At 35.8% G+C, this 17,516-nt stretch overlaps 4 protein-coding genes and 1 non-coding gene across 5 annotated transcripts; all 5 read left to right on the forward strand.

Annotated features, from left to right (window-relative positions):
- Positions 1-647: 647 nt before the first annotated feature.
- On the forward strand, positions 648-1,118 carry LOC137731239 (uncharacterized). Its single transcript, XM_068470340.1, has one exon. It carries the CDS (start codon positions 648-650, stop codon positions 1,116-1,118), a length of 471 nt encoding a protein of 156 aa, XP_068326441.1.
- A 2,547-nt stretch (positions 1,119-3,665) lies between these two features.
- LOC137731240 (uncharacterized) lies at positions 3,666-4,124 on the forward strand. The gene has a single exon (XM_068470341.1). The coding sequence runs from the start codon at positions 3,666-3,668 to the stop codon at positions 4,122-4,124; it is 459 nt and encodes a 152-aa protein (XP_068326442.1).
- Positions 4,125-6,509: 2,385 nt separating this feature from the next.
- Positions 6,510-6,971, forward strand: LOC137731241 (uncharacterized). Its single transcript, XM_068470342.1, has one exon. It carries the CDS (start codon positions 6,510-6,512, stop codon positions 6,969-6,971), a length of 462 nt encoding a protein of 153 aa, XP_068326443.1.
- Positions 6,972-13,836: 6,865 nt separating this feature from the next.
- TRNAL-UAA (transfer RNA leucine (anticodon UAA)) lies at positions 13,837-13,919 on the forward strand. The gene has a single exon. It is a non-coding gene; the product is annotated as a tRNA-Leu (tRNA).
- A 768-nt stretch (positions 13,920-14,687) lies between these two features.
- Positions 14,688-16,200, forward strand: LOC137730667 (protein PIN-LIKES 2-like). The gene has a single exon (XM_068469637.1). It carries the CDS (start codon positions 14,719-14,721, stop codon positions 16,066-16,068), a length of 1,350 nt encoding a protein of 449 aa, XP_068325738.1. The 5' UTR covers positions 14,688-14,718; the 3' UTR covers positions 16,069-16,200.
- The last annotated feature ends 1,316 nt before the right edge of the window (positions 16,201-17,516 follow it).

Consider the following 17,516-nt stretch of genomic DNA (forward strand, 5'->3'; position numbering starts at 1 on the left):
TTTCGATGTTTCATGTTTTTACACATTATTTTATAATATTGACACTAAAATTATGCTTAAATCACGAGCTAACAAAAAATCCAAAATCATGAGCCAACGAAATTCTATAGAGAATTACACTTTTAAGTGAGAGATTTTTCAATGTGACCGTCACATGTGGTGGCACATCACGTGTCGTTATATAAATAGTGCGATATGTGTGTTAAAAAGTTTATAACTTAAAAAATAAAATTTCCTACCATTTATTCAAAAATAAAATTTCCCACCACTTACGTAAAAACACATGATGTATTATCCGTATTTCTGTCACATACTAAAAATTTCTTCACTTTTAAGATACTCTGCCTACCGTGTCTCCAAAGTCAAAGGATTAGATTTGGGTTGCCGTCCCGTCACAATATTACTTTGCCGACAAGTAACTTCTTGGAGGGTTCGCTCTCATCTCATGGCTCGTGCTACATGCCAACCCCGAAAAAGCCACGCACAAATTGCCACGTGTCATTCCTACGCGGCCTCTCTCTCTCTCTCTCTCATTTGCAGCATCTGTATCTATATATATGTACCATGTACGAACCTCGTTGTCAAACAAAAACACACATCAAAATCTTAAATCGTCAAACTTTCGAGAAGCTGCAAGCTTTGTCATCATGTCTACATCAACGCAAACCTGTGCTCTTCTCTCAGCTCCGCCACCGCCGCGGCGTTTCATTTCCGGCGTTAACCGAAAGACCGGGTTGCTGGAAATGCGGCGTAGGCGTCGTCCTCTGACGATTTCTGCGTCGTCGCGTGGTCCTGATAATTACGACGGTAGACTTGTGGACGAGGACATGATTGTGCTTCGGATGCGAATTCACGACACGGAGATGCTGCAGGAAGACAATCACCAACCGCCGTCGAACTGGATGCGGTGGGAGAAGCAATATTATGCACACTACAACTCGGACATCTGCAAAGGCGTGGGGTTGTTGCAATCCCAATTGATGAACACTAGGCCAAGCGTGGCGTTGGGAATGCTAGCTCTTGTTACAATTAGCGTGCCAATATCCACGGCTGCTTTGATGTTCCCATTGCTGGACATCTTTAAGGGGATCTTAGGCAGTGGGAATATTCACTTTTAGTTCATGCATGCATGGCTTCACTGTAAGTAAATTATGCAACGGAAAAACTTGTTCACAATTATCAACTTAACCACTTACCTATGGAAGACATCGTCTTAGAGAACTAGGATTAATAACTGAAGTTCTTCTGCAACTCTACACAACTAATAGCAAGGCTCGCTCAATGGGGCTTGAGTTTTCTGTAAACTTTGTGTACCGTGAGAGAATAGGGACCTCAGTTTTATCATACGATAGAATTCAATAAGGATCCCTCCCATTAAGCGATCCTTATCAAAGAGTAGCCTTATCACCGTGAAACACTTATGCATTATATCATCTGGAAGAGTTCTAGTTTTATCAAGAATGTATCTAACTTGAAACTTTAAATAATACAACTCCTGATAAGTCTACCACAAATGTCAATCCTAATCTCCTTATCATTCCAAATGTCTTTAATCAATTCACCAAGTGTTTGCTCTCATACAGAACTTACATTCATTGCCTTCTGTAAATAGACACACATATTATTTATTTATTTAATTTCTTGGAAAATTGTTCACCCGTGTAGCTATATTGACTTAATTTGTTTTAGTTGTGTTTTATGATTGTGATCACTTGCGACAGTTTTTGCAGATGCAATGCAATAAATTTCGACTCACACCAGAGGGGACATTGAGGGGGAGCGAAAGGTGCAGTCGCATAGGACCTCAAATTTGAAGGGGTCCCTAAATTTTTTCCATTTAACATTATGTAATAATGTTCTATATTTAAAAATTGTTTTTGTTAGCACTTTAAACCGCATTGTACACTCTTCATAAGAGTATTTTTTTTTTTCTTTCTAAACATAAGAACTTGGAGTACAATGAGATTTTTTTTAGTGTCAATAATAACACCCTAAAAAGCGACAGTTTTTTTTTTTTTATTTCATGTTTGGCTGTTTAAGATAAAACTGTTTTTGATTATTTAGTGAAGGTTATTGTTTGTTTGTAGCTCTTTTTACTTATCATTCAGAACATTTGTAAACATGCAATCAGTGAGTGCTAAAGTTTGTTTTGATTTTTTTTGTTGTTGAATAAACTATATTATCTACGCTAAGAGGGTGGGGGAGTGGGCTAAATCTCATAATGGGCTAACAATAATGTGGTTCAAATTCGCCTTTGGCGAGAATTGAACATAAGACCTCTCACATACAAGTGAAGACGAATACCACTTGACCGTAGTACTAAGTGACTTTGTTTTAATTTAAGTGAATATTTTATAGTATCAATACATTGTCATACTTTTCTAAAACTTAAAACTATCTTAAGGAGGGTCCCTTTTACAAATTTCGCATAGGGCCCTCAAAATCTCAGAGACGGCCCTGACTCACACAATAACATCTAGCTATTGGTTCAACGATACTTTCTTTCAAACGTGAAAAAGAGTTACTGAATTTGAATTCCCCACCCTCATTCATCAAATAACATTTTATGGGCATCTTGAAATAATCATTAAAGCCAAAAGTATTTTCATTGTTTGCTACGTTTTTTGTTTTTCAGGGTGGGTTTTGCTGATTTTTCATGAGTCATAATGTGCTGGAAATTAACTAGCTTCCTCAATTATATTAGGGTTCTTCTCGTTCTCAGTAATTAACCAGTATCTAATACCGGAAATGCATGATAGGCAAATGTAAATGCATGATAGGCAAATGTAATTTCCGTCGGCTCTTTTTCAGTTTTGTATCAAGAGAGGTGCATGATTTGCACATCTTTTTGTTTGTTCATTACTCATCTTGCAAAAGCTTTTCTATGTTATCACAGATTTGGAGCCGTGGGTTGTATTCCTACGCTCTTTAGCTAATACAATTTCAATTCAACATTGTTTCCATGTAAATACATGTCAGGCCAGTTGGCTAAAATAGCCAAGTACAATCGCACAATGTTGCATTTGTACTAAAGTTCGAGTCTCTGCTTGTAGACTTGTACTTTAGAATATCACAAATATAACATAAATTGAAAAGGTAAAAGCAAAAAAACGTGCATTTCATTCAACGCTACCTAAACCTAAACCTTCTAGAACAATCTTTGTAACATGGTCATGTTGCTGTTAGCATCCATCTGGTTGTGTAGCTTCGAAGATATGCTCAAAATTGCCCGAAACACGTTGCTAAAATAACCTCGGAAGTTGTGAAATTGATCGATAAAATATGATATGAGCGCTCCCAACTGTACCCGAAACCGAAAGTGTGTCGGAAAAGAAAAGTAATACCTAAAAACATGAGATGGCTGCTCACACGCATAAACGGCGGTTACGGCCCCATCACAATATTACTTCGAACACAAGAAACTTCTTCGAGGGCTCCCAATCATCTCCTGCCTCTTGCTATATGCCAAAAAAAGCACGCGCAAATTGCCACGAGTCATTCCTACGCGGTCTCTCTCTCTCTCTCTCTCTCTCTCTCTCCAAATCATTTGTAGCTTCTATATATATGTACCGTGCACGTGCCTAGTTGCCAAACAAAAACACACATCAAACTCTTAATCATCAAACTTTCGAAAAGCTGCAAGCTTTTTCATCATGTCTGCAGCAATGGTAATCTCTGCTCTTCACTCAGCTCTGCCACCGCCGCGGCATTTCAATTCCGGCGTTAACCGAAAGATGGGGTTGCTCGAAATGCGGCGTAGGCGTCGTCCTCCGACGATTTCTGCGTCGTCGCGTGGTCATGATAATTACGACGGTAGACTTGTGGACGAGGACATGATTGTGCTTCGAATGCGAATTCACGACGCGGAGATGCAAGACGAAGACAATCACCAACCGCCGTCGAACTGGATGCAGTGGGAGAAGCAATATTATGCACACAACAACTCGGACATCTGCGAAGGCGTGGGGTTGTTGCAATCCCAATTGATGAACACCAGGCCTAGCGTGGCGTTGGGAATGCTTGCTCTTGTTATACTTAGCGTCCCAATATCCACGGTTGCTTTGATGTTTCCATTGCTGGACATTTTTAAGGGGATCTTAGGCAGTGGGAATATTCACTTTTAGTCCATGCATGCATGGCTTCATTGCCTTCTGTAAATAGATAAACATATTAATTATTTGCTTAATTAATTAATTTCTTGGAAAATTGTTCACTCGTGTAGCTATATCGAATTAATTTATTAGTTACGCTTCATTATCGAGATAACTTGTCGCAAAGTTTTTGCACATGCAATACAATCAAATTTCAACTCACAAAATCTTAACAAGTTATTAATTTAGTGGTATTTCTTCGCACCAAAAGAGTTCCTAAATTTAAATTCCCCACCCTCGTTCGTCAAATAACATTTTATGGGCTCTTGAAATCATCATTAATTCCAAAAGTATTTTCTTGGTTTGCTACGTTTTTGTTTTTCCAGGTGGGTTTTGCTGCTTTTGCACGAGCTACAATGTGCTTAAATTAACTAGCTTCATCAATTCTATTAGGGTTCTCCTCGTTCTCAGTTAAGCTACCCTTAATTAACCAGTATATAATAAGGGAAATGGTAATGAGACTATTTTAAAAGTGAGTGAGACTTTTTATATGTATGCTGCCACCTTATATTTTTTTAACAATATTTTATAACATTGTTCCGTCAATTGATGTAAATTGTGAGGTGGCAAAAAGCTTGCGGAGAGTTCCACTATAGAAAGTCTCCTTAACACTTCTCATATAATAAGAGAATAATGCCAGGTAATTAACTTATTTCTTTTTCACCAGAGGAGGAGGTGGGGAGATATATAGAATAATGTTATACACTAAATGTTTGATAAAAAAAATTTATAGACTAAATATACATACTAAATGATATGTCACTAATAAAAAATAAATACATTAATCGATATTTAAGTAATAATCAAATCATCAACTTTTATATTATTTAATTTATAAATTTTATCTATAAATTTATTCTTCTTATTATTACACGAAGGTAAATTAGACACTGAATGAATTGAGAGGAACTGAAGAGCCAAACATTGCTCATAAGTACAAGGGGTGTGATATCCACATACCCCATTTTACTTCTCACACACCTTTTTAATTTTCAGCCGTCGATCGGATGAATTGAAGAAAATTAACAGATAAAAATTATCAAGAGGTGTGTGAAAAGTAAAATGAGGTGTATGGATAACATATCCCTAAATACAAATATAAGCGCCCGTCCAAGTCAACCCAATTCCACGCCGGTGGATCCCCCCAGGTAAAATGCCAATATCCTCCTCAATGATTTACAATATAATAAACGAAAGATCCTTTCATTTGTTCATATATTCCAGGAAGGTTTCTCTGAAATAAGATGCACGCATGTTAGGTAAATGTAACTTCCAGTTCTTGACTCCCTGTCCAAACTTTTTTAATCTCTATGCATGATAAGATACAAGAAAATCTATTAAAATTATTTAAAATTAAATCGTAATTGTTGAATTGATCAAGAGGAATATCGATGACATATTATTTAAATATTGTTAATATAATTTTGACCAAAAAAACTTTGTTGGACCATTTCGTCAAGCACCTAGTATGAAGATGTCGAGTATTGTTAACATTTGTTGAAGGTTTATGCTAACATATGTTAACAACTACTAAGATATGTAGAGGTTTGTCAATGGTGGCTATAAAAAACTGTACAATAATATTGAAGATTGCAAAAACTTGTCAACTGAGGTATTTCATCGATTAATTGGTGCGCCTAATAAAGTCACACACAACAAGAAAAAAAAAAAAAGGAAGACATGGATGACAAAATAATATAAGGAGAAGTAAGAGGAGGTTTTAATTTTTTTTGTCCTAACCGTTTATATGATCAAATACAATACACATACAAATACATAAGTTTTTTAAGTTGTTATAATAAACTACCAATGATTCCATGATGGTTCGGGATTGAATCAATTTCAACGTTTGGTATTTAAAAAATGATCATTTAATGATTTTTCTAAGCCTTAAACGCTTTTCTTGATTAAATCAGAGCCGTCGATTAAAAAGGTGCATCAAATCTGACATATACCAAATTGGCATCACAAGATTAAAGTCTTCTTATCCGTACCCCACAAGTCTCACTCTGTGTGTGATGTGACAGGAGCTAAACTTCCGGAATTTCTGACGTAAATAACGCGTTGAACAAGCTTAGTGCCCCTTAAAATATAAAAACACGGTTAAGCCTCCATCTCCATTTTCCCAGTTTCTTAGCTAATAAGCTGTGTCACATGCCCCACCGCTTTTTCTCTCTAATCTACAAAATTAGAACCTTTATCTCTCCAATTATTAGTCCATTATTATTATTATCTTAATTGTTAATAATTTATTAGCACTATAATTAGGCCCATAAATATAGGTGCATCCACCACCAAAAACCATATCAAATTTCAAGTACACCAATCGTTCCCGTTTCTCAATCACCGTAGAAAGCAATGGCAGCAACTTCACTCATTTCTTCTTCTTCTTGCTCCAACATTCTTTCATTTAATCCGATTTCCAGCACGACCCGAAACCAAAAGCGGAAGGTTTCTTCAACTAGGGTTTTTGCATCGAGCAGAAAAGGAGGTGATCATGCAGACCAGTACTACGAAAACTACAGCAGCAGGCTAGTGGACGAGAGCATGATTGTTCTCCGGAAGAGAGTTCACGAAATGAAGATGGTGGAGAGAAACTACGAGCCTCCGTCGGATTGGATGGACTGGGAGAAGCGATATTACACCACCTACGATTCGTTTATATGCCAAGTCATGGGCTTCTTGCAGTCCCACTTGATGGACACAAGGCCAAGTTTTGCTTTGGCATTCTTGGCTTTGGTCGTTTTGAGCGTGCCTACTTCAACGCTTATGGTTTTCTTCCAACTTTTGGAGCTCGCAAAGGGGGTCGGTCTTCACTAGCGGCTATATATATATATATATATATATATATAGTAATTTGTTTGTATAAATACATAGACATGTAGGATTCCAAGTTAATGAAATAAGTTCTTTCGTCAAAAATTTCAAGGAAGTTTTGGTTCTTCTCGTTTTTTTTTCATCAATAATCATATTAGAGGCAAGTTATATACAACCCATGAATCTAGGTAGTTTACAAGAAAGTAATTTTCGCACGTTTAACTTATAACATAAATCAAATTAAGATATACAGATGTTATCTCCGCTCATTTTCTTCACTTCCACACCCGAAAAAGAAAATGCCACTTTTGTAGCATATGACAGTAAAATGTGAATTAGAAGAATTTTCGATCCACTAACTATACTTTTGACGGCTTTTTAACTAAAATATACATCTTGAAATTGATATAATTTTTCACTTTAGTCCCTGACAGTAAAAATTATAGAAGTGATTTTTGAGTTTGTCCACTGTTAATCATTTAATTTAGTCATCTATAAAAAATTTGTCAATATGCCTATTAAGTGGAGAGAATATTGATTTGATAAAAGTACTCTTAAAACGGTGGTACGTGGTTGTTCACTAGACAATTTAATGAATATATTGAAAGATTTTTCACGAAATGATCAAAATGATCTACGAGACTATGACAGATAAATTCAGAAATGTCTTCTATAGATTTTCATTGTAATATATCATGTGAAATTATACTAATATCATAAACTGTCTTAACTGAAAAAAAAAAAACCCAAGTGTGGGCATATCCCTTTGCATCAGTTTCGATCTGTGAGTTACAGTTCATCTATATTGGACGCTTGAAGTTGGGGCAGCTGGGAATTAGATTATTAATCATTATCAAGCACAAGCAGACGTCGTCGTCATTATCGTGGGCCACCCAATTTTTTATTTTTTAAGTTTTTGGTTGACACTCAAATTTTAATTAATTTTCAATAAAAATGTACATTTTTTGAAATGATTGAGGAATTGCCGTGGATGCGCACAAACTCAACGGCCAAAACAATTCCATAATCCTGACTGATTTATTTTCTATTATTAGATTCCGATCAATTGCAACGATCTTGAAATAATATTGAATAAAATAACTAGGACTTGGATGTCCTTTTATTTAGAGAGAAGTCGGATCAACAGTATGAAACAAAAATGATTTAACCAATGCGGAATGTCATATATAAATGGAAAAAAAAAATTAGTGCGTTTGAAATACAAAATGGTATTCTATATATTATTATACCGTAAAATAAAATAAAATTTTCTCAAGTGTTTATCAAATTTTTTATTAACATGTGTATTGCTCCGTATTTCTCGGACATATTGAAACATTTATCCTAAAATTGTTTAATATTTTTTTATTATAATTAGAGGCATAAAATGAGTGGCAAAAATAAAGAAATATGATACCTTCTCAAACAACATGAGAGGCATAAAAATGGTTCCGCTGAAAAATGGCCTTGTAAAGGTTGACGAGCAACCAACAGTATTATGATTGCTTCAATAATTTCAAAGACAACAGATGCTAATTTTTAACGATTATCTTAATTGTTAAAGGGGAGAAAAGCATATATCTATAATAAATCGGCTAACTTCAAAGTTCCGGAATAGGATATATACTCTCCAGATCTTTTTTGTGAGATCTGAAAAACCAATCAATCGTGTATGTTTATTATATATCGTACGGTTAAAAATTGTTTAAAATTAAATATAAAAGCACTTAACGAAAACTAACCGCATAATATATGATAAACATATACAATTGATTGATCTCCAGATCCTCACAAATAGGATCCAGAGAGGATCCTCGTCCCAAAGTTCCAAGGGAACGAAAAAGAAATTAACTTAGTCGGTTCTATCTATATGATGAGGCTGCTTGATTAAATATAAATTTGTAATCAAATAATTAAACATTGCTCTTCAATCTCAAATCTTCATTAATCTAATATTTTATTATAATTGGAGCCAATGAACCATCAGTTAATTCAAAACAACTCACCATTTAAAAATAAATAAATTGGGATTACTAGCCCTTTCACAAATCCACCAATTAAAATTAGCCCTCATCTTGAAAACAATCTCTACAAACATTTTTTTAACAGAAGTACTTTTAATGTTGTATCAATAATCTACCAAAATTGCGTCAAACATATATTAACATTGTTTCAGTGATGAAAATATTTTTGTCAAAGACAACGAGCAGATATTGCATTTTAAGAAGGGCTGGGTTTGTGAAGGGGCTACTAAGCCAAATTATTTAAAAAAAGAGTCGGTTTACACTTCATCTTTTGACACACATCACTTTCATTTAAAATAAAATTTTACCCCAAAAAACTTCATGATTCATTAAAAAAAAAAAAAAAAAAAAAACAGTTATTTCCTTTGGACACCAATAGAATTTTAAAACAAAAGTGGTAACGACAAACTGATTTGGATCAAACTTTAGCGTTGAGTCAAGATAACCGCGTCGTCGCAATAAGATTGGGAAGAGAGAAAGGGTGTCCAAAGAAAATAAAAAATGGGTGACCTAAACAAAATAAGTAAACGAAGTGTCCACACAAAAAAATTGAGTGTACACAAAACCACTCCAATTAAATACCTAAGTTCGATCTTTCTTAATTGCCATACAAATACAATACATCGGCATCTGATGATCAAATCTCCAGCCGGAAAAGTGAGTCCAGTAAGTAGCTTCTAGCTAGGCGTATGCAGCTCCGGTTGAATTCTCAACAATCGACCTTCAAAGCATGCTCCCCATATGTCATATATCCAGGTAAACTAGCTTCTTCCCAAAGGCATCTTATATATCTGCATGAAGTTCTACTGCAAAATAAATTGTGAGGTAAGAAAATCAATTCAGAAATCCAGTAATTAGTAATCTTTTTACCAAGAAAATAATTGTGGAATGAATAATTATAGGTAAGGAGCTCCCTTCAGTCCAAGACGTGACAGCAATAACCAACTTCTCGGCTCCTGCTTCGTTGGATCAGAAAAACACCACTTCTTTTAGCAACTGTATGATGAGTTTTTGAACCAACGAGTCAGCAGCTGAGTGCCAGCCCTTAAACTGCCTCGGACTGGACTGAAGAAGAGCTCCTTTCACACACACACACACACACATATGTATGTATATAAACCCACCCACACGACATCGTATATAAAACCCTAGGGATTAAATTAACGAAGCGAATACACGACTACATAATATAGGGTTTGCATGCATGCATTAATTACAAGCTGTTTTGATCAGCTAGAAGATGCATGCTTGTTCACTAAGTACTATACATAATCACATTTATATAATTTAGGGCTTATTGCCACAGATCGAAAAGAGAGAAATAATCTAGGGCACAGCTGAGAAAATGGTAAGGGACGAGGGAGGAAGAAGGAGGGCGAGGGTATATATAGCCATAAAAGGTGAAAACGACGACATGCAGATCTAAAAAACAGTACTGATAGAGATTTAGGGCAGAGATAAAGGGCACCAATTCATATCATGTTTGAAAATTTTCGAAGTCCTTTCAACTCAAACAAGACAACTTTATCTTAATTTTGGAAAAGAGATCCTCTCCGAATCTCTTTCTCCAAAACCTATGGATTAAGTAATTCGGACTTTTAAAATTTGATTCAACGGTAAAAAATTATTATAATTTTTAGAAGTTTTCACTAACTTCTCTACTTTTAGCCATTAGATCAAATTTCAAGAGTCCGGATCACTTGATCCATAGACTTTGGAGAAAGAGATCCGGAGAGAATTTCTTTCCTTAATTTTGGGAATTAGATCTGCTCTAGACCTTAGTTTCCGGAACCTAGAAATCAATTCATCTGGACAGCACAAATTCAATCCAACGGTCCCCATTAACTCATTTTTTTGGCCCACCACACAAAGCAAACGGCTCTGATTTCTTTTACACATCAATCAGTGGTCCAGATGATTTGTTTCTCAAACTCTAGACATTAAGATTCGGAGTGGATCAAATTCCCTAATTTTGTACCATCTCTGCTGACCTAGCTAGCTGATTTTACATATCTCATCAGACAGCTGGATTGCTCACCACAAACACTTGTCTGATCAACTCTTATATCTCATGGCTCGCTGCCACAACTACACACATACGTACAGCTGAGATTAAATCTTAAATAAAAAAATTATACACTGTTTTAGTCTTTTTGGCATCTTAAGCACTCCTCTTTAATCTTATTTTTTCGTTTGATTAATTTAATTTCATGATCAGAAACTAAAAGAGGTGTGAGAAAAGTTAACAGTGTATGTGAAATTCACCTTCCAAATAAAAAATTGTTACATATGCATGACCATATCATCTAGGGTAATTTTATCTATACACTCATTTTTACTTTTCACACATATTTTTCAAATTTTTGGTCATCGTATCAAATGAATTGAAAAATCAAGGGACAAAAATTAACAAAGAGTATGCAAAATGTAAAAGAATGTATAGATAGCATATATAAGAAAGAAAATTCTTAATATGCTAATCTCAATTAATGTTATGCAAACCCTAGAGTGTCATGCTTTTTGGGAACATGCAAGAGCACTTCTTAATTAACATGTTTTTGTTTTAGTGTATAAAAAACAAAATAGTTATAGGATTATCGTATGCAATTTTTAAAAATAATTTGGACTATTTAGTAGTACAGGAAATGAAAGGTCGAGATTGAATTAAAAAAATAATATTTATACTTACTTATCAATCTAATGGATATGAAGCCAGACTACCAAGTAATCCAGATTATTAAAGACTCATACCTCTATCGTATGAATCATGTCTTCACCATATAAGATCTCTAGCTTATATATACCACTATTTTTTCCTTACTTTCTTTAGAACACAATAGTTCTATATGATAAAATACAAAGTTATTGCAGAGCAATATCCTCATGTTTTCCTCCAATAGCACAGAAACCTTGCTCTGAAGAGGCTCGATAACATGCATTCAGCACAATACCAATTGATAATCCGAGTAGAGATCAGTTAATTAGTTGGTATAGACGTCTTAATTATCTTTACAATATATGACTATTGTTGCAAAACGAAAATGATCATGCATCACAAGAATACATGATTGATGACCTAATGTGTAATAGTATATATGCCCATTTCGTACGCGTACTTCTGTGGACAGAAGATAGGGTTGATTCCTTTCCTCAATTCCCTCCTGAGTATGGCAGCCGTTAAATAGGAGAGAGAGATCCCAAAGGCTAGTTATTTAGTAACCAAAAAAGAAAAGGGCTGGTTCGCTCCAATCCCAAGTCCCCAACGAATCTAGTTCCTTTCCAACCATGTCATTCCCTGGAGAGTAGAGGTAGGGCTAGCTACATAAACAAGTCATTTGGGTACGCGCAGAAAAGAAGAAATTTTTTATTGTGACCGAAACATAGTGGTACACCACGTGTTTTTATATAAGTGGTAAAAAGTTTTATATTTTAAGTTATTAACTTTTTAAAACACATATCCCACCATTTGTATAATAACACGTGATGTACTACCATATGTTCCGATCACATTGAAAAATCTCGAACAGAAAAGAGAGAATATTTGGAAACAAGGAACTGTTATGTAAGGTGGAGTTTTCCCAGAAATAAGAGAGAGCGTACGTTTGGCAGATTGGGGAAGCTCATTGATGTTTATGATGACTTGTAGTGTCTGCCAGTACTCTCTCAGTCTCACTCACTCACGCTCGCTTACTGTGTGTTCTTTATTTCTTTCTGCATATAAATAGAACAAACAATCAGGGAATCTCAGTCCATGTATATATGTGTGTGTCTGTGTGTGTATGTATATATATAACGTACCACTCTACGACTTGTCATTCACCTCTTTTTTCTTTACCTTTCCCAGGCTTTTACCAGTGAATTAAGTTTTATTTCTATATCTTTTAAAAGTATTGCTTATAATATTAATATATGATTACGATTTTTAACAAAATTACTTGTATTATTTTTGATGTGTTGTTGTGCATGCTAGGTTTCAACCCAAACCCTAGTTCAACCTAGCTAAATCGTACACAGAAGGAGAGGAAAAAAGATTACAATCCACAGTTATCACAGAGAGCTAGTTTATGGCTTAAGCTCGAACATTCCGAAAACAGACCCCAACTGATTCAAACTAATTATGGTTGACAATCGACCAATCAAAATAAGCCACTTGGACAAAATACTTGTTAAGAGCTTATGAATAGCAGTATGCCAGTATCCTATTGTATTATTGTTGGAAAAAAATTATGTTAACTTAAAGTGGGACAGGTCTTGAATGAATGATAATTATGCGTGGTTATTTGGGCATGAGGTAATAATAATTCCTTTTTGGCGATTCTATAAGTCTACGGCGTATTAATCATTCACGTTCGAAGGTGATTTGTTATTCACCTATTCAAAGTGAGGTTTGTCCTATTAATTCGAGAATTTAGAGCGTATTTAATTTGACCTCAACATGAGATGACAATGAATCACTCATTCACTTGACTTGTTTATCATAAAATCAATTACTTTTACGCTTTACTTAGTACAAACCTACGCTACTAGACTTGACAATAAGATGTACTTATTTCAACATAAAATCTTCTTTTTCATTACTTATGTGTTAGTAAACGCATAATATACAACATGTCCTGAAATTGTTGACTACCCATATTTTCCTTAAGGAGTTGTCACTCTAGAAAAAATCATCATCCACTTTTCTATGTACAAATTCTCTTTTATTTTTATAGATTTTAAAATGAGTGATGATTTTGAAAAGTGTGTGAATATATAAACCTTCCATTGTTGCGGTGCAGTTTCAAATCGATACAAAACAAATTGGTAAGGTATATAAACACTTTTGGGTACAACAGAAGCCAATAGCTGGTTTGCCCGAGAGGTTAAGGGGGAAGACTTAAGATCTTCTGCACATAAGTGCGCATGGGTTCGAACCCCATAGCCAGCACTAATTTAGTTTTTTTTTTCAAATTAATTGAATATAGTATTTCAAAATCTACAGCCCATAACATAACAGTCCGCTTCAATAAAGCCCAAAAAGTATTAAACCCAATTTGCAAAAGCCCAAATACATTACCGAAAAATAATCAAAGCTCCCAGCCCGCCCTTCCTTCGATCATCACCACATAATCTCCACCCGCCAAAAAAAGAACAAATAAAAAAGAACCTCATGCTTCCGAAGGACTCGACGACGACTCCTGTTTTTGTTCATCTTTGTTTTCAGAAAAGAAAAGACAACTCATTTTCTCTCCTTCTGAAAAGGAATACTGACAAGTCATAATTCAGTATCATTTGGCTTCAAATTTTGTTATCAAGGCATTCGCCTGCAAATCTTTCTCCGACAGCCTCAACCACCGCCGCCCCGTTGTCAAACCTATCGTTCAGCCCTCTCCAATCTCATCATATCTATCTGTAAGTCTCTTCTTCTCTCTCTCTGAGCACTGCAATTTCGTTGACATTTAGGTTAAATTCTGTGTGTACTGACTTACGCACTTTTCTTTCTTGGTTCGCTAAGTTTTGTGAAAATCCCCGTGTTCCATTTCCGTTGAATTTTTCGTAGCCATGTTGTGATATAATCTGTCCGATAATGCACTTTGATTTTGTTACATGCATACGTTTGGCATTTTGTCCTGAATCAATGTTGTGGATTCTGAAATTTATTTGGTCTGGTTTTATTCATTTGAATCTGTGTTTGTCTAATTGCAGAGAGAAATATCACGCTTGTTCTTCCGGTAATTAAAGGAAAGATGTATCGGTATCTTATGGAATTGTATAAAAAAAAATTCGAGTATAGTGGGGATGTGATGAGTGCAATAGTTCCTTTGATGAAACTTTTGTCCCTCACGGTTATCGGACTGGTTCTTTCGCACCCGAAAACTGAGTTGATACCCAGAGCTACTTTTAAGCTCCTCAGCAAGCTTGTTTTCGCCTTGTTCTTGCCATGTCTAATCTTTACCGAGCTAGGTGGATCGATTACACTTGAAAACTTTATTAAGTGGTGGTTTATCCCATTTAATGTGTTAGTGAGTACGCTTATTGGTTGCTTCCTCGGGTATTTAGTGGTCATCATATGTCGTCCTCCCCCACAGTTGAACAGATTTACCATAATCATGACGGCATTCGGGAATACTGGAAATCTCCCAGTTGCCATTGTTGGATCTGTCTGTCATACTCCGAAAAACCCATTTGGACAGCATTGTCACTCCCGAGGGGTGGCTTATGTCTCTTTTGCCCGATGGGTTGCTGTAATTCTTGTATATACCTTTGTTTACCACATGATGGAGCCTCCGTTGGAGTACTATGAGATTGTTGAAGAAGGGTGTGAAAAGGAGGAACCACTAACTAACGTTACGAGCAGACCTCTCCTTGTAGAAGCTGAATGGCCGGGTATTGAAGAAAAAGAAACCGAGCTTTCCAAGACACCCTTTATTGCTAGGGTTTTCAAAAGCATCTCAAACGTTTCGCTGAACACTTTGCCAGATGTTGATCTCTCGGGAGAAGGTGGTGGAAACAGTCCCAAGTCGGCTAGGTGTTTGGCTGAACCTAGGGTGGTCAGGAGGATGAGAATTGTTGCTGAGCAAACTCCATTACAGCACATACTGCAACCTCCAACAATTGCCTCTTTATTGGCTATCACCATCGGGACAATACCAATGTTGAAAGCTTTTTTCTTCGGAGATGATGCTCCACTGTCCTTCATCACTGACAGTTTAGAGATTTTAGCCGGTGCAGTGGTGCCTTCAGTGATGCTTATTCTTGGGGGGATGCTTGCAGAGGGGCCAAATGAGTCTACGCTTGGCCTCCGGACAACTGTTGGTATAACTGTGGCAAGGCTTTTACTGCTTCCTCTGGTTGGAATTGGTATAGTGGCGTTGGCCGATAAGCTCAATTTTCTGGTCGACGACGATGCAATGTACAAGTTTGTGCTTTTGATGCAGTACACGACACCGAGTGCAATTTTATTGGGAGCAATAGCCAGCTTGAGGGGTTACGCAGTTAGAGAGGCCTCGGCAATCCTCTTCTGGCAGCATGTGTTCGCTCTCTTCTCCCTTTCCTTGTACATTGCTATCTACTTTAAATTAGTAACATATGTCTGAGGTTTGAAGAAGACGGGTTTGTTCCTTAAACAAAAACCTCTGCAACTGGCGACGGAAAGTGGTTTTTGGGCTTTGTTCTTTCATTTCTCAAAAGCCAGTGATGCTCAATTGTCTAAAGCTTCATTAATACCAAAATCAGAGCCGTGAACAAGAATATTAGCACCCGAATTTCGCAGAACTACGTGTTAAAGGTGTATTTTTATGGTAATTTATGATGATGTTTGGGAAAATGGAGTTAACATGTAGTGTCATGTTTACTTTTAAGGAATGAGAATGCAAGGTATGTGTATCGTTCCCATTATTCTTATTTCTGACTAATTCTCTATTTCTTAACGCACAAGAAATGAATACATTAGTTAGTCCTATGTTGAAAATATATAATCATTCCAAATTTAATGATATATAATTACTAGTAAACAAAAAAAAAAGAGGGACGACCCCTAACCACTTTGTGAGGGTCGGAAGAGGAATGTATATTATACGCACCCTTACCCTTACTTTGCAAATAGACTGTTTCCATGACTCGAATCCTGAACTTTGGTCATAAAATAGCAACATTTATGCTGCGCCAGTTAACAAGATATCATTATCTTTGGTTATTTCATATCACTCATTCCCAAAACTATTACACATGCTAGCATCAAAGTATGTTATGCAAAAAAGGGTGTGTATGCAAGCCTAGCTATCTATCGCTACAGACATTTTTGAGCTACTAGTTGTCACATGGTTATAAATAGTCGGTGATAGGCTGTTACATAGAGAATAAGTCATTAAATTATTTAATTGTAGCATAAACTTCGTGTAATTAAATACACGTTAAAGTGATTAGTTGTACAGTAAAAATCAAGTGAATGATGTAATATTAATGAAGAGTGCATAATTAAATTTTTGAAGTGTCAATAATTTTACAAGAAGTGCGCATTGTTGCGCGCTCTGGTTAGTCCTCACCGTACGTGAGAAGCACTCTTCCCGGCACCTTCATAGGTTGATCATTGACTGGAATATGTCATAAAATCCGTGCGACTTCGGTGGCTTTTACGTAAGAAGACAATTTCAAGGCAAAAACAAATGTAACCCCCCATGTTTGGTGCACTTTGACCAAACTTTCTTTTCGACGATGGAAATCGAAGAAATCCTGGACTTAAAAGTGAGACACGAGAGAAAAGAAAAGAATGAGAATCCTATTATTTTTCTTGAAAAGAGACGTGAAAAGCAAATGGTTCATGGGCTGGATAAATTTTTTATTGTGATTGAAATACGGATGGTACATCACGTATTTTTAAAAATTATGAAAAATTTTATTTTTTAAATTATTAATTTTTTAACACACATATTTCACCATTTATATAGTTACATGTGATGTACCACTTTGTGTACTAGTCACACTGAAAAATCTTTCCACGAACTGATGAGTGAACAAAACAAAGCATAGAAGCCAATCAAACAAA

This window comes from Pyrus communis, chromosome 4 (genome assembly GCF_963583255.1).
Source record: "Pyrus communis chromosome 4, drPyrComm1.1, whole genome shotgun sequence".
Lineage (NCBI taxonomy): Eukaryota > Viridiplantae > Streptophyta > Magnoliopsida > Rosales > Rosaceae > Pyrus > Pyrus communis.